General features: G+C 35.0%; 3 protein-coding genes across 3 annotated transcripts; all 3 read right to left on the reverse strand.

Moving 5' to 3' along the window:
- Positions 1 to 8,066: 8,066 nt before the first annotated feature.
- On the reverse strand, positions 8,067 to 10,509 carry LOC136807839 (uncharacterized). Its single transcript, XM_067064461.1, has 3 exons — positions 10,137 to 10,509; positions 9,269 to 9,398; positions 8,067 to 8,924 (listed from the first exon to the last, which is right to left on the reverse strand). Exons 1-3 carry the CDS (start codon positions 10,394 to 10,396, stop codon positions 8,067 to 8,069), a joined length of 1,248 nt encoding a protein of 415 aa, XP_066920562.1. The 5' UTR covers positions 10,397 to 10,509.
- Positions 10,510 to 11,158: 649 nt separating this feature from the next.
- LOC136807807 (uncharacterized) lies at positions 11,159 to 14,380 on the reverse strand. Its single transcript, XM_067064429.1, has 2 exons — positions 14,199 to 14,380; positions 11,159 to 11,777 (listed from the first exon to the last, which is right to left on the reverse strand). Exons 1-2 carry the CDS (start codon positions 14,317 to 14,319, stop codon positions 11,281 to 11,283), a joined length of 618 nt encoding a protein of 205 aa, XP_066920530.1. The 5' UTR covers positions 14,320 to 14,380; the 3' UTR covers positions 11,159 to 11,280.
- A 2,529-nt stretch (positions 14,381 to 16,909) lies between these two features.
- LOC136807782 (stabilizer of axonemal microtubules 3-like) lies at positions 16,910 to 25,294 on the reverse strand. Its single transcript, XM_067064405.1, has 7 exons — positions 25,111 to 25,294; positions 21,146 to 21,328; positions 20,596 to 20,757; positions 20,116 to 20,249; positions 19,274 to 19,483; positions 18,078 to 18,196; positions 16,910 to 17,534 (listed from the first exon to the last, which is right to left on the reverse strand). Exons 1-7 carry the CDS (start codon positions 25,192 to 25,194, stop codon positions 17,449 to 17,451), a joined length of 978 nt encoding a protein of 325 aa, XP_066920506.1. The 5' UTR covers positions 25,195 to 25,294; the 3' UTR covers positions 16,910 to 17,448.
- Between the last annotated feature and the right edge of the window lie 197 nt (positions 25,295 to 25,491).

Raw genomic sequence — 25,491 nt, forward strand, 5'->3', positions numbered from 1 at the left:
TAATTTTTCCAGCCATCCGCCAAAATTTCTTCCTTTAAGGTAAGTGTCCCCTATAGTCCAGTAGAATTTAGGGTCAACCTAGAAAAAATTATTATAAAAGGTTTCTATATACCGTTGGAAAGATAATTTTATCAGCTTTCAAATGAGGGGTAGAGTCAATTCTTTTGTCATGGGGAAAAAAAGTTATGGACCAAAGAGTGAGAGGGGGTTTTCTAAGCAAAAAGCAGTGACCCATTAAAAATGTCAATTTTAAAAGTTTTTAAACAGCTAATTTTGATGGTTCCATCTGGTAGAGCTTGAAGAGTAGATGTCCAAAATGGGGTCATTTGTAAAATTTGGTCAACCAGACCCTGAGAAAATAGCCATAATGGCTGAAAAATCGTCATTTTTAATGCTGACGTCAACACTTTAAAAATTAATTTCAGCACTCAAAACCACTTTCAACGGATGCGTCTTGAAGAGTACTATCGAATACAGGTATAGTTTGTATAGGTACCATGGCTAGATCTTGAGATATTTGCATTTCAAATTTTGATGACTCAGCAAAAAACCATCAAAATCGCTCAAATATGCTGAATCAGCAAAATTTGAAATACAAATTTTTAAAGTGTTGACGTCAGCATTAAAAATGACGATTTTTCAGCCATTATGGCTATTTTCTCAGGGTCTGGTTGACCAAATTTTACAAATGACCCCATTTTGGACATCTACTCTTCAAGCTCTACCAGATGGAACCATCAAAATTAGCTGTTTAAAAACTTTTAAAATTGACATTTTTAATAGGTCACTGCTTTTTGCTTAGAAAACCCCCTCTCACTCTTTGGTCCATAACTTTTTTTCCCCATGACAAAAAAATTGACTCTACCCCTCATTTGAAAGCTGATAAAATTATCTTTCCAACGGTATATAGAAACCTTTTATAATAATAATTTTTTCTAGGTTGACCCTATATGGACGAATTTCTACTGGACTACTATGGAAGTCGAAATGCACAAAAATATCGCAAACCTAGGTTTGCGCTTCGAATTACGCTTCGTAAACCTAGGTTTGTACTTTAAAACTTGGGTTTGCGCTTTGTAAACCTAGGTTTGCGGTTTGAATACGTGAATTGTTTTGACTAATAGCATATAGTCCTCTAAAATTGTTGAAATCGCTGACCAGAGATCAATTCATAGTCATTAGAACGAAGAAGAGACTGATGGATGTGGACAAGCAATCTGATTGGCCTATGTTAACATAATGCCTAGGACATGTTGCTGTGTGAGCCTGGGGCAACTTATAGCTTTTTTATAGACTGGATGGGTGCTGATTAGTGGCCCGGTGTAATTTGACAGGCTCCACTTTTTGGCTTTGCTTGACGTGGTAGCAAACCCGAACCGTAGTCTGTGAAATGGGCTCTTCCAGAAAAAAATTTTACATGGGGGATGGAGGATATTTTGTCCGGGGGGTAGCAAAAAATCATCAAAATTTGCCTTGTCCGGGGGTAAATTTGCTCTGTCCGGGGGTAATTTGGGGTGTCCGGGAGGGGGGTCAGCAGATGCTTGTCCGGGGGGCCAAAAGTCACCTTGTTCGGGGGGTAAATCACTAAAAATTGTTATATCCTCCACCCCCCCCCCCATGTACAATTTTTTTCTGGAAGAGCCCAATGTCTGTTTGGAATATAATGTGGTTTCCAGTTATGGAATTAGCTTCTCAGTTCCTATTGGTCAGAAATGCGAGAACAATAGGCTCAGGGAAGGATGAGCATTGATTGGTTAGTCATGTAAACCTTAGTAAAAAGCCCTAAACCCGCAAACCTAGGTTTTCAAAGCGTCGTAAACCCAGGTTTTAAAGTACAAACCTAGGTTTACGGATTGCAAACCTAGGTTTGTGATATTTTTGTGCATTTGGGCTTCCATAGTCCCCCGTTTTATATCAGGACAGTGTCTGCCTATTGTTATATTTTGCTGATATAAGCAAGAAAATGTTTTTCTTTTCCTCTGCTTTCTGACCAACCTTGCTCAACACCCGTGTCAATTCAATGTTCAAAAGCTTGTGAATTAGAATTGCTGAGTAAGCAAACGATATCACTCTTATTTAAAAACAAAATCTTTAAATTGACAAGATCTTCAACTTTTCGTTCTCAAAATTTATATAAAAACACTACAACAATATATTCTAAAATCCCATCAAAATGATAAAACAAAATTTGAAAAAGCGGTCTACTTTTGTATTAGGCGAACAAACTTACGCGAGGTCGAAAAATCGTGAAATTTACGACATCGACAAATTTGACGAAAATTCTTTTTTCGCATTGCGAGCATAAACTTTTGGGAATGAGGTATATTTTTAGTAGAAAATTCAAGTTTTCGGTGCATGAAACCAGTGTTTTGATCGTTCAAATGTACGGATTCGCTACGTGCTCAAGCAAAGCCAAAAAATAGAGTCTGCTACTTATATCACATTGATTTCAAATTCCTCGTGTGTAAGGAACAGTGAAAGCTAAACTTGAATTTGCACACATTTAGAAAAAACTAAACAAAAAGATGATATGATATTGATGAAACGACGTCCTATCAACGTTTTCTGTACTACCCTGAGTATCAGAGGTTAAGGACGTGTTCAGACAAGTACTAAGTCGATATGGGAATCAAGAAATGCAACGACTTAATTGCTATTTCATCTTTTAGATAGATTACATAAGAGAGAAAAAAGGAATCCCCTTTTGAATGGTTTGAGTGAGGCTTCGTTTTTGATAGAGGTTCATCAAAAATGGATTTAACAAGTCAATTTTTTTGTTGCGGAGTATGGGAATCTCCATACCTCGATCCATGATATTCTCATTAAAAGCCCATTAACTGCCTAAATTGCTAGAGACGCTCCGAGCATCTCTAAGTCATAAATTTCACGTTCTCCTTTCATAATTTACAAAAGGAGCATGCTTTTCACTTGCAAATTCTGATTTCGTCTATTCAGAAAACTGTGATAATATCGTAAAAACTTTTTTTTTAAACCAGAGGGTGATTCCTTTTTAAACTTTGGTTTAACTTATGAGGGGCGTGCAGCTAAATACAAAAGGAATATAAAAGAATCATGTAGACTTAATTACTTTAAACCTTGGTCTGAACACGACCTAAGTTTTCAAAGAATATATTATACCTCTGAAGAACAATAATAGAAATTTTATCACGCATGTGTCAATCTAATCACTGTAGAAAGAATCAAAGATGAAGAGCGAATATTACCTTATTAATGTCTAGCAGACTGTATCAGTATGCAGTTTACTATTTACGAATTCTCCAGAAACCTCCAAGTGTAATTGAAGTAATAAGTTTCTTTCGAAAGAAATCTTTTACATGATCCTCAAATGTATAACAGTAATTACTAAACTACACGTTTTTTTTTTTTTTTTAAGAAACACACTTTTAAGAAACATGAGGCTCAGAATGCCTAAAAACTAAGAAACATCTAAAAAACATGCTGAGGCTGAGAATGAGAAAATAACATTTTTTAATTCGTTTTTTTTTAAGAATCTTCCAATCAAGGTTCCAGGGTTCCAGAAATATACATACATTATCTGATATTCCGATGGCGTATTGGCGGCCGCCCACGCTAAAGCTCTAAAGGAGCGGGCCAATATACCATCGGAGAGAAATAGTAGTCATCCATTGATGTGCCGACACAAGTTTAGCCCTCATTTTCGGGGCCGTGCTGAACGCTCAAAAATTGTTTTTTTGAGATCTGGCGCCTCAAAAAGACCGTCAAATCACTGTCGTTAGTTACCACGTCATGAGTATGTCGGCAAAAATTACAAACAACATGGCTGATGTAATTTTCAAAAAATGTGTGCTGTTATGGTTGTTTTTGGTTTCTTTTGATAGATTTTTTGTAGTTTAACTGTACTTATCACTCCCTGAATATTAGTTTAGTATCCAGTGTAATTTCTGTATGTGCACCAACCCAAAAAATGTGTTTCTACCACAGAAAAGTTGATAATCATAACTTTTGTTTTTGTTTGTTTTGATTTGATGGCTGATTTTTTCTGCACTTTCTCAAATTTTATACCATTCAAAGACCAAAGAAACTAAAACAGGTATGTTCCTATGGGCTTAAGCTTTTATCAGTAACTTTCATGTTGTTATCTATCTTAGACCGTCCTCCAAATATAACTGTTGTCCACCGGCCGACAACCGACATAACCGACTTCAGTGACAGTGTTCCAGAACTGAAGTTTTTTGGATAAAATCTTTATCAAACTTCACAAAAGTGTTCATTGAGGGTTATTATTCATTTTCTATAGCTTTAGTTTTTCTTTTAGTGTTATTATAGATGATGATTATGACTTTTCTCTTCTTTCAGGCTTTTTTGTGTACAATGTTATTTCTATTTTGTTTTTGCTTCTGTGATCAGTTTAAAGAAGGAAAAATACTTATTTGAGTATTTCTACATGCCCTCCTTGTGAAAAGAATGATAATATTTTGCATAATTCCTTCTCCAAAAAGTTTTGTATTTGAATTTATTTCGTGAAACCTTTTGTAGTTTTTTCTGACCCAAATTTTGTCGGCCATGACACCTTCCCTGTCCAAATTGCACTCGGGCCCATTTTCCTAAAAAATTACGCGGTCAGGCGAAATTCCGTAATGTATTTCTTCCAGATGTTGAAAATTTTCCCGACCTTCAGAGCTTTAGCGTGTCGGAAGAAAATTTCTACATCGGGTGCCAGATAAATACATACATAACAGTTAGAAACACTTGAGAAAGTCAGAAAATCAATATAGAAGATAGGAAAGTACCGTAGATTAGTCAATTAGACTATTGTATTATCGACATGCGTCCTTTAAGCTTGACAAAGTTTAGAAACATTTAAGGCTCAAAAGGCCGATTTCTTAAGAAACATTGAGGCTGCTTGAGAAAACTAGTTTCTTAAAAAAAAAAACGTGTATTGATTATGGAAATGTCACTTTAATTGAATCGAAATAATAGACAGACTTTATGTTATAATTCTCTATCACTGACTCTTTTTAAAAAGCATTGATGATTTTTTTTAGTTGTGTTTTCAACGACGGGAATAAAAATATCAATTGATGCGGAACTTTGTAAGCCGGAACACAAATACTGAAAAACGCGCGCACTCGGGTAACTTATGGCTGGCCGCATGTAGCAAAATTCATTACTTTTTTTTTTTTATTCAATATCCATATTTATATTCAATTTTCTATATTCATGTTCAATTTTCTATATTCATGTTCAATTTTCAATATTCATGTTCAATTATCTCATATTTTCATTCAATAATTATTGTCAATAAAAAAGTATTTGCCAATAAAAAAAGATATTGCCAATAAAAAAATATTGCCAATAAAAAAGTATTGCCAATAAAAAAAGTATTGCCAATGAAAAAAATATTGCCAATAAAAAAGTATTGGCAGTAAAAAATTATTGCCAATAAATTTTCTCATTCAATAAGTTTTCAGTAAAGGTTGAATGAAGGTCTCCACAATAGATATATCACGTGATCACTTAAGGAATTCGTGATTGTTTACTTGGAACCTCAGCCATACAACAATGATTGAAAAGAACACAGCGCGCTAGATAAAGCGTAATGAAATGCGCCAAAGCGAATTTTCTACCTCATTTCATTGTTCGGTCCGCATGGTTTTCACACAACCGACGGATTGAAGGTAAAATCGACTATTAATTTGAAATATGTGCTACTGGAAAAGAATGAAACCGCCAGATTCAATCCGTCGTCATTTGGTGCACACATTGAAGTTGATTTCACTACCTTATAACCCTGGGGCACTTCATCATTATGGTCCGACCTACGGCATGTGTCGCCTAGGGTAGGTTTTATGAGGTTCTAGAAGTGCATTGTAAGGGTGTACTTTTGAGGAAGTGCACTGTAAGCATGGATATATTTTTGGGCAAAAATGATAATTCAAGACTAAACCAAACTTACTAAAAATTTTCATTCTCTTCTTTTTACTTTCAAAAAGCCCATATTTATATGATTCTCACCGTTTTTAAATATCCCAGGGTAATTCTTAAGAAAAGAGACACGGTAATATACTGCATTATAAGGGTTTGAACTCGGTAAAATAATGCACTGTTGAGTGAAAAAAAAAAACGAAGAAACGTGAGGGCATAATTTTATGCATAATTGTAGGTGGTGGAATAAGCAGGGGTGAGTACTTATGGGGAAATAGAATAAAACGGGCGAGGGTCACTTATGTGATATTGGGGGTCTTCCCAAAAAGTCCCTGCCTAGAAAAATGTCCAGGGGTACTAGGTTTGGAGAATGTCAGGTATGTGCGAATCCGGACAAGCCTGACTTCTAGAGAGATCTGGCGAAAAAGTGACCCTAAAAAATCGACCCTTAAGACCCGTATATATCTGCCTAGCCCCCCTACAACTAAGCACAAATGAGTAGACAGAAAAGATTTCTTTTGAAGGAATTACAATTTTGTTTGTGTTATTCCAAGCTATTCAAAATATTTACAACTTCTAAATATATGTCAATACCGGCGTCCCGGTATATCACGTGACCGGTGTAAAAAATGTTGAAATGTTATCACGTGATTTTTTTGAAGAGACAAAATACATTCAACGTTTGCTAAAAACTTATTTAATTATTGGCAATATCTTTTTTATTGGCAATAATTTTTTTTATTGGCAATATTTTTTTATTGGCAATATTTTTTTATTGGCAATAATTATTGAATGGAAATATGAAATAATTGAACATGAATATAGAAAATTGAATATAAATATAGAAAATTGAGCATGAATATAGAAAATTGAATATAAATATGGATATTGAATAAAAAAAAAGAAGTAATGAATTTTGCTACATGCGGCCAGCCATAGTAACTTAAATGCATGTCCCAAAAATACATTAATTTTTCCGCCCCAGTTCCAGTCCCTAAACCATAACAAACTATACATTTTTGGAAGCGTATTTGGATGTAGAATACCGTATTCGGTGTAACTTAAATTCTTTCTCAGCAGAATTTGATCATAATTTTAAAAAGTTAAATATCTCAAGAACTAATAATACTAAACTTTATGAAATTTGGACCAATGATAGAACTCATCAAGAGTAGGAGAATTTTATTTTTAAAATTTGAAAATTTGCTGATGTCAGCATTTTATCGCAAAAATTCGAATTCTTGCAATTTCTGCTGATGTCATTAATTTTGGGAAATTTTTTAAAAATTTATTTGAAACATCTCAATGTACTCTACCACTGGTCCAAATTTCATAAAGTTTTTATTTATATTTCTCGAGATATTCAACTTTTTGTATTTATGACGTCATCAATCATGACGTCATAATCAGGTTTTCTTAAGATATCTCTAATTATACTGAGAAAGAATTTAAGTTACACCAAATACGGTATTCTTCATCCAAATACGCTTTCAAAAATGTATAGTTTGTTATGGTTTAGGGACTGGAACTGGGGCGGAAAAATTAATGCAATTCTGGGACATGCATTAAGTTACCCGAGCAAACGCAAACGCAAAATTATGAGATGTTTGCCCAACTTCCTTATGTATGAAGCTATGAATGCCATCCTCGGTCGCTTTAGGCTCCCTGCGGTGGCAAAAACGTGTAGTTGGAGTTTTATGAAAAAGGTGCGACTACATTTTTCTATCTATACACGTTTTTTTTTTTTAAGAAACTAGTTTTCTCAAGCAGCCTCAATGTTTCTTAAGAAATCGGCCTTTTGAGCCTTAAATGTTTCCAAACTTTGTCAAGCTTAAAGGACGCATGTCGATAATACAATAGTCTAATTGACTAATCTACGGTACTTTCCTATCTTCTATATTGATTTTCTGACTTTCTCAAGTGTTTCTAACTGTTATGTATGTATATTTCTGGAACCCTGGAACCTTGATTGGAAGATTCTTAAAAAAAAACGAATTAAAAAATGTTATTTTCTCATTCTCAGCCTCAGCATGTTTTTTAGACGTTTCTTATTTTTTAGGCATTCTGAGCCTCATGTTTCTTAAAAGTGTGTTTCTTAAAAAAAAAACGTGTATAGCATTTTCGTCTCTTATTTTTTTATAGTTACAAAAGACTATTATCTAATTGTTCAACAGTAAAGATAATTTGGCAACTATCATGCTGTGAGCATGATACAAAAGATACGAGAAGTCCAAACAAAACAAAATCACATTTTTAACAAACATGTTAAAGCCATGAACAGCTGACTGTTCTGCGACCATGATCTTGAATCTTAACATTGCGAAAAAGGCATCGGTGAAAATCATTGTTAAAGATGCTTTTATGATTTTCTTCCGTGTCATTGAAAACTGCATGGCGTAACGATCGAGTGTTGTTCTTTTAATCCTAGTGGTAACAAATGTATCATCCGTTGGACTGTCCATAATGGGAGAGGATGTGGAGCTAGGTGTGATTGTATTCATTTTCTGTTGATTTGATTGTTTAGAATTGGTCACATCCATGCTTGTAACGCTAGATCTTTTATGAACAGTTTGCACTGCAAATGGTGTCTCAAAAGTAACAGGAGCGTCAAGAATGGAAATCATTGATTGCCCGAGTATCCCCGATTCGGATGTAACAACAAGGGGCTGCCTTGACGACCAAAATATATCCTCTTCCTCGATTTTGACTGGGAATGCAATAAGAACAGCTGTTACCCCTAGTGAGAGATAATAAACTGTCATCCAACCGTAACCATAGTTACGCACGAAAACGAGGTCACCAATCATGTCCATCGTATCAAAAGCGTTGATAAATTCCATTCCGACTGCAATATATTCGGAATAAGTATATGCTCTCTGTGGTAGAGGGTAGATAACAAAAGTTAATAACATGACTAGCATAACGAGTTGCAGAAGTATGAAATCGTACATTGGCTCGTGTGTTGCGATATCTTGATCCGTTGTTTTACAATTGGTGATATTGTTATAGGAAGCTACCTAAAAAGATCGAGGAGAATGACATCGTGTCAGATGAGGGAACTATTTTTTTGGGTTGATGATGATTTCCTGATCCCTGGCACTTTAAGCCTTAGAAAGAGAGAAAAATTGAGAAAGATGCTTTAAATTTTACTTTTCTCTTCCGAAAATTCCATTTTTTCGAACCCTCAAGGAAGATTTTAAAGGTAGAAAAACCTTATCCTCTGCTAGGCATGCCATGATATGAATTGCAGTACTCTACAAAAACTACGGGTAGTGTATAATGAGCAAGAATCGTTTAGATATAACAACAGCAGACAAAGCATTTGATAAACGTTGAAGGAAGGTGATAAATCTTTCCTTACATTTTGAATAGCATTTGTATCCATCACTTCATACATGTATTGCAAAGTGAATCCGTAAGGTGGAAGGGTGAAAACGACGAACAACAACAGAGGGAAGTTTAACCAGGTCTGCTGGAGGATTTGATGTGGACTATAAAAAAAGAAAGTGTTAGAAATACAAACTAGGTAGCAGTATACGTCAAAATTCTTTGAAAAAGCAACCTCTTTGGAAAAGAGTTAAGGAAAAGGATTTCGAGGTTTAGCACAGGACGATTGTAGGAATCTACAGCCAAAATGTCTTCTATTATCTGATTATACCTTTAAGATCAAGTGGAAAGAGAAATTTTTATCAGTTTTCAGCCCTTTACTATTGCAAAAACCAAGATAAGTTGGAGATGTCACTGATACAGGGTTGTTGATAAATATGTTGAATTTGATTAAATACTCTGAGTCTTTTAGTAACGTGGGTGTGTTAAGAAATGGTTGGATTCGATAACTAGTTGATACAATTGGGAATCTGATACAGGGGTGTAGAGAAACGGTTGAATTTTAAACACTGGGGGAAGCTAATGCATCGTTATGAGACACGGGTTTCTGATGTATCTGTAGCCTAGTTAACCAAGCCAGTTTTTACAAGGCCAAGATACGACTGCAGGCAATTTAGCGTTATCAGCGCTTTAATGATTATCATGATGTAAGGAATTTCAAGTTTGCCTTGAAAAAACAGATATTCAGTCACAATTTACCATCAGATTTTACCAAGTGACTGAATCAATCTGGCTTAGATTTCTAGGCTAATGTATCTGGAGGTTTTCTTCAAATAATTTAAACATCAAAACTTGATTCTGACAGGCAACTGATACAGGGGCATGTAACAAATGGCACTTACTTTTGCTGCAGCCCAACAAGTGCTGTAATGCAATGACACAAGACAAACACAACCATCCATACTATCATACATATTTGTAATGTCAATTTCTTATGTCCTGTTTCAACCCCCCAATCAATCAGTTTTAACCATAACAATGTTGCGTAAACCGCGTACAAAACATGAACACTTGTCACTCGAAGTTTGAACAAAATGCCCTTCCCTCTGTCTGGTGCGTTTCTGCTTGTTACAGTAGAATGTTCATTTGAATTATTTTGCATTTTGACTTTTCAGTTTTAAATATACTCAGCTGGAAGAATTTTAAACACGAAAAACTAACTAAATGTAGATCATAAATTCATTCCATCCGTTGAAATATGCTGTATCATTTCCAAAAAAAAGCATTATCGAATACTTTAGTATTTTCAATTTTTAAAATTTCAAAACATTTTACAATCGAAAGATTTTAAACACAAACTGTATTTTTCTTTGCTTTAAAAAGTAAACACTTAGCAATTTTGCTTCCTTTGCTTGTAATTTGATTCAAAGTTCTTATGTTGGCTGTTTATTTTTCCCAAGCATTTTTTTGATGAAATAAAAAATCACACTCATATGTTTAAATCAAATGTCAAATATTAATTTTAAAGCAAAAACGTCTAGTTTTACAATCTAAGATTTGAATTATGATCAGAGGTGGCATACTTACCCTAAACATTTCTTTTATTGTCACCCAACGAGAGCTTAATTTTCCTTACTGCTTCACATCTGATTAAAATTTCTCAAGAAATACATTTACACAGAAGATAAGCTTTACTTTATTTGTCAATTTGTGTTAATATTTACAATAAACCAGAAATAAATTAAAATATTCGAGATAAAGATATGTACAACCCCAACAATATAATTTCTCAAATTTAAAAGAACTTTGCGCATGTAGTTTTTCAAATAAAGAATTCGTCGTATCAATGAATATAGCTGGAGGCAACTAAGCCCTTACAACCTATTTAATACAACTGAGTATAGTTGATCTGCCAAAATGAGACAGGTGTCTTGTTGTAATAATGAATTTCGAATCAAATCAAGATCTCAGTAAAAAATTTTAAACACGCTTTATATACGGAAAGGTGATTTCAAAGATGATTGTGTTCGCAAAAGTGTTCATTTTTCACGCGTTGCCTTGTTCTATCCTCATTTTAGTTTGTCTCAGGGTAGGTCGACAGCGGCGCTTGATCATGTACATGATACCCACAACCATCAACAATAGTACCATCCCACAAACAGCGTTCATTAAAACAGATCCGTGAACAGATAATACTGATTTTTTCTGATCATCAGTCCCTAACAATGCATTCTTAGCTGCATTACTAGCCACCTTCGAATGTCCTTTAGCAAAAACTTCAGTGGTCTTGCATTTCTGCGCATGGTTAAACAATAAGTAAACTGTATTTTGGGTTTGGTTTGCAAAATTACATTCAACCATACTCATACATCCACAGGAGCAACGACTATCTGGTTTTCTTAATCGTTTTCTTCCAAGACAGTATTTACAGTCCAACATTATACATTCACCCAAGCTAGGCTCTTGTAATTTCGTGATGCTTGCGTGGAAGTGTGTTATCTTTCGGACGGGTGCTCCATTGATATTGTCTGGAAGGCTTTTCACTAGAAAGAGAAATAGGTATAATGAAATTTAGACATCCCATTTACGTAGAGAAGTGTAAAAAAATGGAGAAACAGCTTTTTGAAAGCAATGGAAGTACGGCTCGTCATGTATCAGGTCCTTTGCCCTGGAGTTTGTTTCGGTTAGTGGATTTCTTTTGTTGTTGACCAGAAAAATCTGCTTAATTAGTGTGATGTGACGAAATTATCTTGTCTATTTATGCGTAAACTTTAGGGGCTTATATTTTCTTGTTCAGAATTCCCTACCAATTCTAATGATATCCGCATCACGACCACACTATTGGATAAAACGCCTGAATGCAAGTAAGCTCTAGTTTAGACGGCCCATTTTTTGCCCTGCCTATTCTAATTGAATCTTTTGAGGCGTAATAATAACGTCATGACATGACAAAAACGCTTTGGGCAATTTCTTTGGATCTTATAACATAACAACTTTTTTCTAAGCAACCTTATTAGATCCCTTAGGAGCGAGGTAGAAATAACTTCGAAGGGGAATTCATTAAACTAAAAATTATAGCGTGACACTACTTTAGTGTCGCGGGGATTTAAGTATGTATCTAGCTTTTTATCAAAATAGATTCGAATTTTTTTCTCCCTAATTGGTACTCCAGCAAACTTAATCTGCAGTTCATAAAGTACGCATTTGCTAATCCATATTTTACTATTCAAGTGTTCTGAGAGCTCCTTGGGTTCTGACATCAGTAGACTTGTATAATCGGATTAAATTCACACGATTTCTAAATTCAAGGAGACTAAACATGAGAGTTACACCCCACTTTAAATTTACTTTAAACTTCTTGTAAACAAATCATTAACATAACATGTGATAGAGCGACCCTTATCTTTCAGGAGGCCGGGTTTGCTAATGAAGCATATGTGCTATCAAAATTTTGGAAATCTGAAAGTTAGCCGGCATATGTACCCGCACTCTCCATTTGCCTTGGTAATTCTCTCCCCAAGGATTTTCGACACTAGCTGGAGAGACTATTGATCTGGGGTGAATTTTTACAAAACCGATTTTCCTAGCCATCTCTGATTGTCTTGCACATGTTTTGGCAACCAAATGATTCCAGCGGAATAGAAAATATCTATCACCATTTAAAAGCACTCTTACAGATTTTGTCACGACTTTAATTTAAAACAATACAATGACTGAGGCAAGGAAGACGCTCTTGAGTAAGGGATCAGATTTCAAAAGGTGGACACGCATACATCACGTTTTGAATTGGGGTCACGACAGCAACATTTCCAAGTGTATATTTATCGTATAATGACTCTCCTTTGAAACTTGGTGAATTAAGCCATCGACTGTCCTATCACAGTACCCGGTAAAAATTTTGTCCCCGGTAAGAAAAGCTTGTTAAAAAAATTCTCCCAAAAATATGTAACCCGGTGGAAAGCAAGTAGCCCCTCCCACGGAAAGAGATTGAATTTTCAAGAATTTTTATACCACTTATCAACTTTTGTTTTGAAATTGATATTTTGCAAAAACCTGATTTACCTAATAGGAAGGTTAAGCACGGGTTTATTTTGACCGTAAAGTGTGATACCGTAGGCCTGTACATAACATGTACATAACCAAAGCTAAACATGCAAGTGAAATCTTATTATGTACAGGCCTATGATATCGCATTGAACGGTCTAAATAGGCACTTGCTTAACCTCGCTAATAGCTGAGGAGGTTGGAACATTCTTTATCATTCCAAATATTAAACATATACTAGCAGTAGCACGGACAGGAATCAACGTCAGTTTTGTGACATCAAGGGTATACGAATGTTTTATGTCAAAAGCCTCGTATTATCAGCTTATTGATGGTTACTGAATGCGCCAGATAATACATTCTGGCGTCTATCAATAACATAAATAAAGCCTGGGATATACGAGGCTGAGTCTGTGCCCATTGAGGCACGGCAAATTTTTTTTCCGTACATGGACGGAAGTACCATCGACGGGCGGGAGTATCTTAAACTTATCTTAAACCTTGAAATATCGACCCGACCGGGGTTCGAACCCATCGTATGAAAGAGTTTCTGATCAGAAACCCAGCGCGCTATCCGTTGAGCCACACTCGCACAGCAGAACACAAAATTTGGAAATACTTATAGAATGACAAAAAAGACGGGGGTAATGTTATTATAATATATGGGTAAAATTGCCCCTTTTTTAACCTGACTGAAATTCGATCCGTTACTAGCAACCCTGCGGGGCCCAAGGCGCCGAGTATGCACCCGGCACAGTGACAAGCCGTTACTAGCAACCCTGACCTAAGCAATTCCAAACAACAAAACCAAACAACAAAGATGAGATACTCCCGACCGTCGATGATACTCCCGTCCATGTACAGAAAATAAATTTTCTGAGGCACGTGTAAATGATCGATAAAGGGTAAAAGTAACATACCATTAGCATCATATTCATAGACTTGAAAATCACCAATAGGACCAATATTCTTCAATGATGACGCTGCAATAATAATTTGTCCGAAAACAACGAAAAACAACCAATTCAAAATGTGTTCCATTATGTACGTGTAAAATTTATCCTATCAAAAATCTGATAAAAAATAAATGCGAATGGGTTTATTCTTTTGCTAGCTGTCTTGACTCAAGGTGACTTGCTCTTTATTTACTCAAGTCTAGAATTGGTAGTCTGTTTATATAGGGGAAAACCAACTACAAAAGAAGCCTACCAAACAAAAGCCCCAAACCTCTTTTGTTTACAAGAAAGTAAACAGAAAAATATTTCATCAAGACTTGATCAGTGGTTTTCTGCGGCTGAGTGTTTCTCTTTTGATTTTTTCCGCTATATCTTTTTTACGGCGATATACTTTTGTGTTGGTTTTCCTGACAAGTAGGAGAAAAGAAGGAAGGAAGGAATACCTAATTTCCCCTTCACTTCTCTGTCATGGTAATCTGGTAAACAAAAAAGTCTGACAGGGCAAAACGCAAAAGGTCTCACGCTTGGAAACAACAGCCTTTTTCATAGTTCCTATATGTTTAATGCTGGGATTTCAGGATTTTCTTTAAGTTAAGGTGGCCATCCACTGGAAATTGAAAAATCGACCTTTTAACTTTAAATGTTGATTACTCAATGACTATAAATGATATGGGCTTGAAACTTCCAGGTATTATTATTTATGACCTAAAGTTAATATTAAAAAAAAAAATTAAAAAAAAAAATTGGAAGACGGGGGTTTGGTACGACTTTTCAGTAAAATCAAAATAATCTTGTGTCAACGTTTTAGAGAGAACTACAAATACTTGGTTAATGATTTTTGGTATGTTGAGGCAATTTGGGACAAAGAATGGAATGAGCAAAATTTTTTTTTGAAAAATCCAAAATCCGGGGGTAAAAGCCAAAAAAACAGTTTTTTCAAAATATGAGATCTGAAATTAGTTAAATCTGCAAAATCCTTCGCTCATTCCACAGCTCTCATAGATGTGGAAATACCCTGAAAAAATCAGACCAATCGGACAACTACATCCTGAGATTTTTCCGCCACAGTGATTGCGAACCCCCAGATTTGCGTTTTGAGAAATCGTGCTTTTAAAACATAAATTGCGGTTAAATGAACAGATTTATAGTTTTCAATAGGGATTTTTTTATGATTTGAGCCTATAAGGGAGTTTTCTACATTATTTCAAAGGAAATAAGGATTAAAACTATTTACAGTGAAAATTTTGGCCAATTTGAGTGACATTTTGATCATTTCCAGAAAGACCGCAAAACTCATTTTCACCACGAAAACCACACCGAAATGTAAATAACAATGCCCACATTCATTGTAAGACTATTTTGGACTATTCCTATCAGCAGGGAATCAATTAAGTTAAAATATTCATTCAAAAAGCTCTGGAACTGAAGACTCATTATCGTGTTACAGGGCACTTTCACTTTCACTTTCATGCCATCGCTGAAAACACATGAAACCGCCACATTCTAATCCCACACATTTGAAAAAGTAATTTGAAGATGATTGTGTTGTTTTTTAAGAGATTCCTGGCAAAAAAACATTAAAATAGCACCCAAAAAAGAATAAACAAGCAAACAAAAGTTCTACATACCTTTGGCGCACTACACAAACAACCGACCGTGCTCTTAATCAAAAGAAATCGTTAAATCAAAGTTACATCATGATTAAATATTCCTTAGAGCTTTACAAACCTCCTTGTATAATAAGAGAACCATAAAACATCATTTACAGCAACAAATGTGGATGAAACACTCAGCAAAAGTCAGTAAGCTTCATCCTCCAAAAAAACCATCTTTCTGTCTTTAAAATTCACCTCAAAATTCGAGGGCGGTCATTGTTTACAACATTTGAAAACTGAATATGGGTACACCAAGCGACTTCAAACCTTCTAGAAATGTTTCTAGCGACTTGAAGACGACCCGTAAAGATTTTCAAGCCGTTCGAGCTGCTAGAGAAGGTAGAATTGCTGTTTTACTAACGGGCGGGAAACAGGGCGTCTGTGGGCGAAGCATTAAAAGCTTAAAGGTACGAGTATTTTCAAACTCAGTGGATGGCCACCTTAAACATTAGAAGAGAGCAAGCAAATTGTATTTGCTCAATAAAGTCCTACATTAGCATATATGATACAGAAATGTATTTTCAATCTTCTTTTTCATCTTCATTTCTCAAATTAGCAGAATCTATTCGGTTAAGTATTCTCCTAAAGATAACTTTCCGACTATGAACTTTACTTTTTGATATAAATGGGCTTTGATAAGAGAATAACGTCGTACTTCAATTGGATAGTACCTTGCAACATTGTGCAACGAACCAGGAAATGATTCTAGTGTATCAAAAACAACTCTTTGGAGTTTAGTAATAAGTTTTTCTTAAAACTTGAGTGGTTTAAAAAAAACGCAAAATCTTTTGATATTTTATCTCCTATCAAGTATGTTATTTTTCTACCTGAAGGGTTTTGGTTTCAATAAAGGGGGAGTTGTTTCTTACTTAACTTTCTTTGTTTAAGGGTTTCTTTATAGGTTCTCAAAGCATTTTTTTTCTCTCAAGCGATGATCTAAACTAAGTTTAACTGTGTGTGGCATGGAAGAGGAAGAAAATATTAATTTAGGTTAGCGCATGGGTAAATATACATTCAAAATTAATCTTTGAAATCAATTTTTTCATTACTGTATGTACAAAATAATTCATATTCATAGAAAATAAAAGATAAAAAGATTTCTAAAAAAATAAAGACATAAAAAATATACTGTTCCAAGATTCACCCGAGCACCCAATGTTATCAAAGTTTCAATTCCCAAAATTATACCCGAACTAAATTTGAAGAAAAACTCCTCTTTAGGCTGGAAAAAGCAAATCAAAGTAACAGAATGCCTAATGTAATATCCCGTAATATCCCTTGAACGTCGAGCCCCTAAGAAGGATGGGATATACTTATCAAAAATAGGGAGCTAGGTTGAACCTTAATTAAATCATAGGTAATATTATTAATGATTTTAAAATAAATGAAGACTTTCCATGAGAATAAATTCATATTTTTCTCTATTTTTATCAATTCATAACTCTAGAACTAGCTACCAGAGAAGGAAACGGAACAAAGTATATTACTCATTTCCTCTCTGGATAGACTATAGTTTTCTATTGCGTGTTATTATTTATGTTTTGACTATCTGTTCATGATCACACGGTGACAAGTTTGCCGGAACCAATCGTATCATATTCAGTATCATACATTTTTGGAATTGCGTAATCGAATGGTTCATCAACTGAAAAATTGAAATAAAGTGAAATATATAAATATACAAAGTGAAACATAAATAGTTTTGACCCTTGAGTTGAAAACTATCAAAGTACAGTCATGAAAGCAGAAGAGATGTAGTTTTTATAACATACTTTAATAATTGGTCATTTAAAGTAATGAGAATGACGCGTTCTTTAGAAAAAGTAACAAAATTGTTTTATTACTGATTAACGACCAACCAAATCAACTAAGAGTTTGTAAAAACTCCATCTCGTCCCCATAAAAGTCACTAAGGGATTAGGTCGAGTTTACCAGGACGGAATGACGTCAAAATAATTATCTTATATAAAATTAATCTTACAGTATACTTGGAACATTTGACGTCCATTCTACCTTATTAAACTCTAGCCCAGTCTCCACACTTTAAAGGTTATTAGGTGTACTGTTTTGGGGCTTTTTTGGAAGAACCACCCTGTATAGTTCTTTGCCAAGATTATAATATTCTGTTAAGTGAAGAAATATTTTTTGGCAGATAGAGAACTTTGTAAAACATGAAATATCTACTCACCAGTATTAGGGAACTGTTGATTAACGATCGGTGGTTGAGGAACTGGACATTGGAAAAGTTGTTCACGATCTTCAGATGTGATGTCTTTATAATTGGCCATTACTTCTGAACACATTCCCCTGTCAAAAAGAAAGATTTGATATTATTTAAGAGCGCTACCATACATAGAATGTATAATATAGCTGACAGACTTTATTTTTACGTAAGTGCTCCCGTTTCATATCAGACACATATCTCATGTCAGGAAAGTGTCTGCTTATTGTTATATTATGCTGATATAAGAAACAAATGTTTTTCCTTTCCTCTTTCTGACCAATCTTGCTTTACATCCGTGTCAATGAATTAAAATTGATGAGTAAGCAAACGATATCACTTTTATGTAAAAACAAAAACTTTAATTTTAACACTCAAAAGTATTCGTTGAAACGACAATGATGAGAAGTTATTCAAGGAGACTTACACCTAATACACAAAAGTATTCGTAAAAAGAACTCAGAAGACTTTCTAAAGGCAAGCACTTTATCGACCGCCGGAGGCGGTTTCTTTCATAGTGGTACGCTAATCTCGTTTTGCCTTGGCTCGTTACTTTGTCTACCATTTACTTTCGGTTTTTTAACTAGATTACCCAGGTGTTTCTCTTTTTTTCCCCTAAATGTCTTTTATTCGGAATTGAATGACCGAGACATGAAAAATGGCTATATTGTAATCTATTTTCAATGAATAATCTAAAATGTACTGGAGATGATATGTAGGCGTTGATAATGCGCGTGCGCTCTTTAGCGAGCGTGATGCGTGATGGAAGGCGGTCGTTTCAGTGTGGTTTACATCCACACTGTGACCTAGTATTTTTTAAACATGGTAGGCTGCGCGCATCTCTGAAATAGTTTTTTGTTATAACGAGACATTTTCAATCCGATATTTAGATTGCAGATACCTTCTGTGGTCCTTAAGTAAAGGTATTTTGAAATTTGAAATTTTTGAAAATGTTTTCTTACACGGTTCTTACGTTGAAATTATATTGTTTTCATCCTAAACGCCAAAAACTTGTAACTTAAATATTTCGACTTTGGAAAATAGTTAGGCAAAAATATTTTGAGATTTTAAGAAGGATCTCTTAACTTTCAATTATCCAACTCAATTTCGAAAAGTATAAAAATCCCATGATATCAAATGAAAGAATTGCATTTTGAACTTACGTGTTTGGAACAGGTTCTAGCCGTTTCGGTATTCTCGGTATTATGGTTGCCGATTTGAACAGGAGTGTATCACGCATGGGACCAGATTCTCTTTGTACTGAATCGGATGGTAAAGGATTCTCTTTGGAACCATGTCCCCATGATTTGGGATAATTCTCACATTCCCAAAACGTGGCATAGGTTTTCTTTGGGTAATCATCCAACTCTTCTCTAAAAAATACATATTCAAATTGCCCTATTGGTGACCATATGCCGAGTTTTATCGTTCTACATCTGCAGCAATTCATGATATGCACCAATGCAATGAGTTCAAAAAATTATGCAACTTTTCTGCTTTTGTTCCACCCAATACGTCACTTTTTAAGTGACGTATTGGGTGGAAATTTTTAAAAGTTCTGAGAAGACTTTTCAGTGGTGCATATCATGAATTTGAGCTCAAATTACAGACCGCGATGTAAAATGATAAAGCTCGGTATACATTCACTCACCACTATCACTCTGTCTCATTAAGATTTTGCCAATTGGTAGTGTGAATGGTTCGATCACAGATCACAGCACCGCAATGGACTGTGTTCGAATCCCAAGCACTTCCAGGCAGGGCGTTAGGGGAATATGGTGATAGACTCTCTAACCTTGCTCTATTGGTAATTGGCGAGTTTATTTCTTGGTTAGATTTTGAGAATGTTGCTAAGAGCTTTTTCGCTATCGTATTGAGTTACTGTATGGCAAAATAAACTTTGATGCAATTTGATACATCAACAAATTCAACTTGCAGGCATCACTAAATCCTCAATTTAACCTCCCCTAAACAGACAAGCTTTCACTGATGATATCTTACTTACTTTGAGAAAAGTCGATGATCCTTTTGTGTTGTCGATTGGTACATTTCTCCGTGGTAGTCAAAGACACCTTTATGTTGCACAGGGTACTTTTTCCCTTTCACCAGTAAGAAATTATCTGTTGATGGTTGTATAGTCTAGAGAATATAAAGATTTTTGGTTTGGCTTTTTTCCTCCTCCTTGGCAAGGAATTCATACATGGTATACATATGATTTTTAAAAGTATCAACTAATACAGGAAATTATACCAATTCACAGGATTTAATAGTTAAACAAACTTCAAGGCCAATGTTATGTGGACTGCTCTCTAGAGCATTTCGTGGCTTTTCAGAAGAGGTATTCAGAGCACATTATTGTTTAAAGGGTTTATCTTTTAAAATTTTAGACCAATAAGGCCAATACAATGTGGACTCTTCTCTAGAAAATTTCGTGGTTTTTCACAATTTCCTTGTTAGATTAGAAGAAGATATCGTTTGTTGTTACCTTGAGAGGTCCATTGGTGAAATGATGTTTATAAACTGGTGGTTGACGATCTGTTGCAAATGAAGTATCTAGTGACATGACTGGTTTTCCTGTGTATTCAGATTTCATTTCACTTTCTTGATTACCCATGGTTAAAGGCTCACGCTGTGGTCTTTCTTCAATCTAATGATAAATGAAATAAACTTACTCATCACTACAATAAAAGAAGAATTAAATAAGTCATCATGTATCAATGTATCCTTTTGTTTTTCAATCATTTAAGAAATATAAAGTTCTAAAGAAAAAAGTAATATCTCCTGCAAAATTTTCCTCTATTTCCTCAAACTTGCGTTTTTTATAAGGCTTATACAGTTTTATTCATCAAAACAAAAAACCTTATTTTAGAATTGCCTTAGCAGCAAGACAATCCCTAAAGACTGGCCCAGTTTTACCACAATAGGTTTTATTTTTAAGTTCCATACCAAGTAAGGATTTTAGCAAGTTTGAATGATTGACGGTAGATTCAAAGTTTGAGGCAAAAAATGTATAACACGATAATAGAAAAATTTACCTTTGATATAGTATCAGCTGTATAATGGACTTTCCAGTGACCTGGTGCCTTCTTATGCTCGATATTGTTTAATACTAAATCATGGGGTTTGTAATCGTGTGCAGTTCCAGTTGTTGTGAGAAAGATGTTAGTTGTTTCATTATTGTTCCGTAGAATTGGTGGTAATGGCTTTGTGACACTTCTCTGTAAAAAGAAGGGATTTAAAAAGTTAGTCAGAAAATAATTAGGAAGATCAGCATTATATCTTTATGAATATATTGATGTCCAAAATTTTTTCCCTACCCTTGGTAATCAATGAAGCACTCTTTTATATAAATAAATCAAAAGTTCTGCTCCATCGAATAAAATAGTTACTTTCTGAAAGTGCTCAAAAACGTTAAAAATCGACCTACCCAGTAGCCCAAAAACTCTCTCCTAGGAAATTATAGACCATAAACTACTTTAGTCATTGGTTTGAGAGGATAATGATCTCGTTATATTGGGACATTTTCTTGTCTACATTTCAAATTTTGCTGAAGATGTAAGTAAGTGGCAGCAGTAGTAGAAACTGCTTGAACAAAATTGGGTTGACAAACTAATTGACCTGCAATTTAAGGATCATTCAAAAAAACTTTTCAAATGTTTTACATAATATACCTTAAATTCTCAACTCCATCTTTCTCTTATTTGTTTTTATAGTTGAATCATGTATTAAAGGTTTTTATATGACTATCATTGTATTTTTATATGTAGCAAGAATGGGCCTTCGGGCCTGATGTTACTTAAATATATAGATACCGTATTACTTCGAATTAACTCCCCCTTCTTTTAAACGCCCCCTCAAATAAACGCTCCTCCTAAAAGGAAAATTATTTAATAAGCGCCCCCCTCAAATAAACGCCCCCTTCGAATGAACGCCCCCTCTAGGGGAGGGGTGTTTATTAGAAACTTGTGACTTTAATACTTCATTACCAGTATTGTTTTGGTTTGAAAAGGAAGATTTTAGTCATTTCTTGTAACCAGAGCAGTTTTCGATGCAATTTTAGTCATTGAACCAAAGAAATTTTGCACTAAAATCCTGATAAAGAACTAATCCAAAGGGTATATTTGCCCTAAATATTTGACTTTAGACTAAAATGTTTTAATAAACGCCCCTCCTAAAATCGAAAAAATTTTATAAACGCCCCGGGCGTTTATTCAAAGTAATACGGTAGATGGATAGATAGATAACAGAAAACAGCAAAAGAACAAAGGAATTACCCATAGCCATCATTTCGCAACCATGGGAATCGCGATTTTATGGAAATGGGAATCCTCATATCAAATAAAGCAGCTTCTGAAAATTTCATTCAATCCCCATAAATGCGAAAATGAAAAACGAAAAAGCTTTCGTTTTCTGATTGTCTTTTTAATCTGCCATAAACTGTTATAAAATTCCTTATTAGAAAGACACATTCTCCTACGAAGAGGCTTAAAACAATGATGTAGAAAAAAGTTGTTAAAAAGTATGTCACTTTATCTTAACAATTTTGTATATAAACTATGTCACAACCAGGGAGCACAACTTTTAGTTTTATGACTTGTTTTCACTCGTTTGGTTTCCGTAATAAAAAGAAAGTTGTTATTGTGAACTTTGAACAATGGTAAAATCGAGGTACTTCCACTAACTGACTGAAACTCCTATACTGTATCAAGATTATGGGATTTTGGAGTGCGGTCTGATTTTACTTTTGTTTTCAGTGGTTTGTTTTCGATTTCAAGCCAATATTTTAGCAACACAGGGTGCTTGCCTGTAGTTACAGTGGTTTGTACAAAAAACTAAACATAGAAAACTTTCCAAATTCCAAATTCCGATTATAAAACCAATAAAGATGAAACTTTATCATGTCCCACTTTTTTGCACCAAATCTACAGTAGTAAGGCTGGGATTAAAAAATTGTTGGTTTGCCGTCACCCGACCCTAGATTTTGGAGGTGGGTCGGTCGGTCGGAATTTTTTTTATTTTAGCGATTTATGAAATTTTCGTCCATGGAAGGCTTAACAGTTTGTTTACATTTGGGTAATTTTGAATAAAAAACAGAAGTGCTAGCAGGGAATTTACGATTCTTATGCTTGAGACAAACAAGATATGAGTATTGATTTTTTATTGTTTGAAGTTTTTGAAAGAAAAAAAATCTTCTTTAAAATGGCAATAAAGTTTTTTGGGTCGGCAGGTTTTGAGGTAGGGTCGGTCGGGTGACGGCAAAGCAACAATTTTTTAAGTCCAGCCTAAGCTAATCTGAATCAAATCAAATTGCAAAAAATGAAAACATTTATGATTGTAATTATTCTTCTTCTTTAAATTTTTTTTGCAGCATTTTGCTGACATCTAAACCCTTGCACTCGCTCGAGAGAATTAAAGATGAGAAAAAGTATGATAAACATCTGTGCATCAGGAGTGCCACAAAGCAATCAGTAAAAGAGACCACCTTTGTTTTTGTTGCAAATTTCGATATAAACTTCTCATAGGGATTAGTTGTCAATGTGTTGTGGTAAAAGAGGTAAGACTAGCCTAGTTTCTAATACTGATATAGGAGTTCCAGTCTAGACTGACAATCATTTTTTCAAGTGAAAATTACGACACAAAAAGCAATTATAGCTTTTTGATAGTGTCCCGAATCATCAGCATCAAACATTTTCATTTTCATTTGCAAAGTAAGGCGGCAATCAAAAATATGTTTCATTTGGGTCCTAAACATCTTCAAATCCAGTCGGTTGGGCGGTCGGTCGGTCAGTAGTAAATTTTGTGGGAGTTTTATGATCTAGTAAATCCCAATTAATCAAGTCGGAAATCAACAGAATCTTATGCCGCCATCTTTAATTTGCCAAACTAAATGTGCGCGCGCATGTGTTAACCTTAAAGCGGCCCTTATTTTTGGCTCCCAGGGTATTAGCCCTACCGCGTTGCGAAATTTTGACATGAAAATTCAATAAGGGTACATGAAAAAACTTGAACGGACCATGTCGTAAGTAAACAATAATAATGATTCAAAGACATGCCGTTCGCCCGTCCTCCATTATGGGAAAGATCCGAACCTGCGAGCCGGCCAAAAAAAACCTGACGATTTTAGCGACTTCCGAATCGGGTTTCTTGTAATAAACAGTCGGTCGGACGACCGAATGCAACATATTTTGATGCCCGCCTAATTGAATTTTTACGATAGAAAATTGTACTTTTACTGCTCTTTTTTCCCTAACTTCTTTAAACAGTCTGGGAAATCTCTTAGGATTTCAGGGGTTCCGAATTCGTATGGGCGCAACGCTCCCGCCCCGGTTGACTGGGCTCTAATTCCGGGCAATCCATTTTTACTCTTCTCATAAATTTTGAGTAAAACTGCCCTAGGCTTTTGAAATTCAACAGAGCTTTCGGAAGGAATTACGTGTAAAAAATATAGGAAATTTTAAAGCGTGCAATTACATGCTTACCGCAAAAGCTGTCACCCGTCAATCTTGCTTAACGCTTACCGCCCGTTTCAGAACAATTTCGATAAGCGTGTAATTACACACTTAAAAATTCTGCCATTTTGATAACCGTGCAATTGCGCGCTTACGGCCTCGGAACATAAGCGTGCAATTGAGAGGATTTCCCAGACTGTCAAAGCTACTACTTAAAAATACCTTAAAAAAACTGATTTTTGTCCCACTTTTGCGGGAATTTAACTCAAGTGCTTGCATGCACAATTGGGTACAAATTTCAAACATGCGCTATATTTTCAATAGTCAGATTTTGTACATCCCAGCAGGGCAGGGTGGTACACATGACCAGAACTTTCTTCTGGTCACTTTGCAATTTGGTTCTTTAAAGACCAGGGGGATGATTCTGAAACATCAAATTAAGAAAAATACTTTACTGACAGGATACCCAGCAGGCTAATAATAGACATTAAACAAAAATAAAGTTAACATTTAAAAGGAAGAAAGTTTTTGATTTTTTAAAAGAATCAAACCTCAAAGTTTAACGGTGGAAAAGCTAAAGGTGATCTGTATTCATGTCCTTTTCCAGTTGATGTTAATTCCAGGTATGTCGTCATGATCTTTAAGTGTGTGCTTGGTGCTTGTGAATGTTGATTATAAAAGATTTTTACAATTTTTATTGATTTTTTGACCTCTCCTCATCCTGCCATTTTGTTTAGTTTATTTGTTGCCCATGGTACCTTCGATTCTCGGTACCGTAATTCTGGCTGCCGCGTTCCATTTTGTAGCTTAGCTATCATTTTGTTTTCGAGCACTGATCTATATTTTTTATGGATTCAAAGCTATATCATAGGCAGTGGGGACTGGCCGTACCACCTTACGTTCGAATGATATATATTTTTTTATTTAAATCT

Source organism: Clytia hemisphaerica, unplaced genomic scaffold, assembly GCF_902728285.1.
Source record: "Clytia hemisphaerica strain Z4C2 unplaced genomic scaffold, Clytia hemisphaerica genome assembly, whole genome shotgun sequence".
NCBI classification, from domain to species: Eukaryota; Metazoa; Cnidaria; class Hydrozoa; order Leptothecata; family Clytiidae; genus Clytia; species Clytia hemisphaerica.

Excerpts from the sequence above, each read along its gene's own strand:
- LOC136807782 (XM_067064405.1), bottom strand. The coding sequence starts at position 25,194 with ATGACGACATACCTGGAATTAACATCAACTGGAAAAGGACATGAATAC. Across the intron at positions 20,250-20,595 it reads TCACCAATGGACCTCTCAAG|ACTATACAACCATCAACAGA; the intron begins GTAACAACAAAC and ends TATATTCTCTAG. Across the intron at positions 19,484-20,115 it reads GATCATCGACTTTTCTCAAA|AGAAGAGTTGGATGATTACC; the intron begins GTAAGTAAGATA and ends TGTATTTTTTAG.
- LOC136807807 (XM_067064429.1), bottom strand. The coding sequence starts at position 14,319 with ATGGAACACATTTTGAATTGGTTGTTTTTCGTTGTTTTCGGACAAATT. Across the intron at positions 11,778-14,198 it reads CTATGAATATGATGCTAATG|TGAAAAGCCTTCCAGACAAT; the intron begins GTATGTTACTTT and ends TTCTCTTTCTAG.
- LOC136807839 (XM_067064461.1), bottom strand. The coding sequence starts at position 10,396 with ATGCAAAATAATTCAAATGAACATTCTACTGTAACAAGCAGAAACGCA. Across the intron at positions 9,399-10,136 it reads CTTGTTGGGCTGCAGCAAAA|TCCACATCAAATCCTCCAGC; the intron begins GTAAGTGCCATT and ends CTTTTTTTATAG. Across the intron at positions 8,925-9,268 it reads ATACAAATGCTATTCAAAAT|GTAGCTTCCTATAACAATAT; the intron begins GTAAGGAAAGAT and ends CGATCTTTTTAG.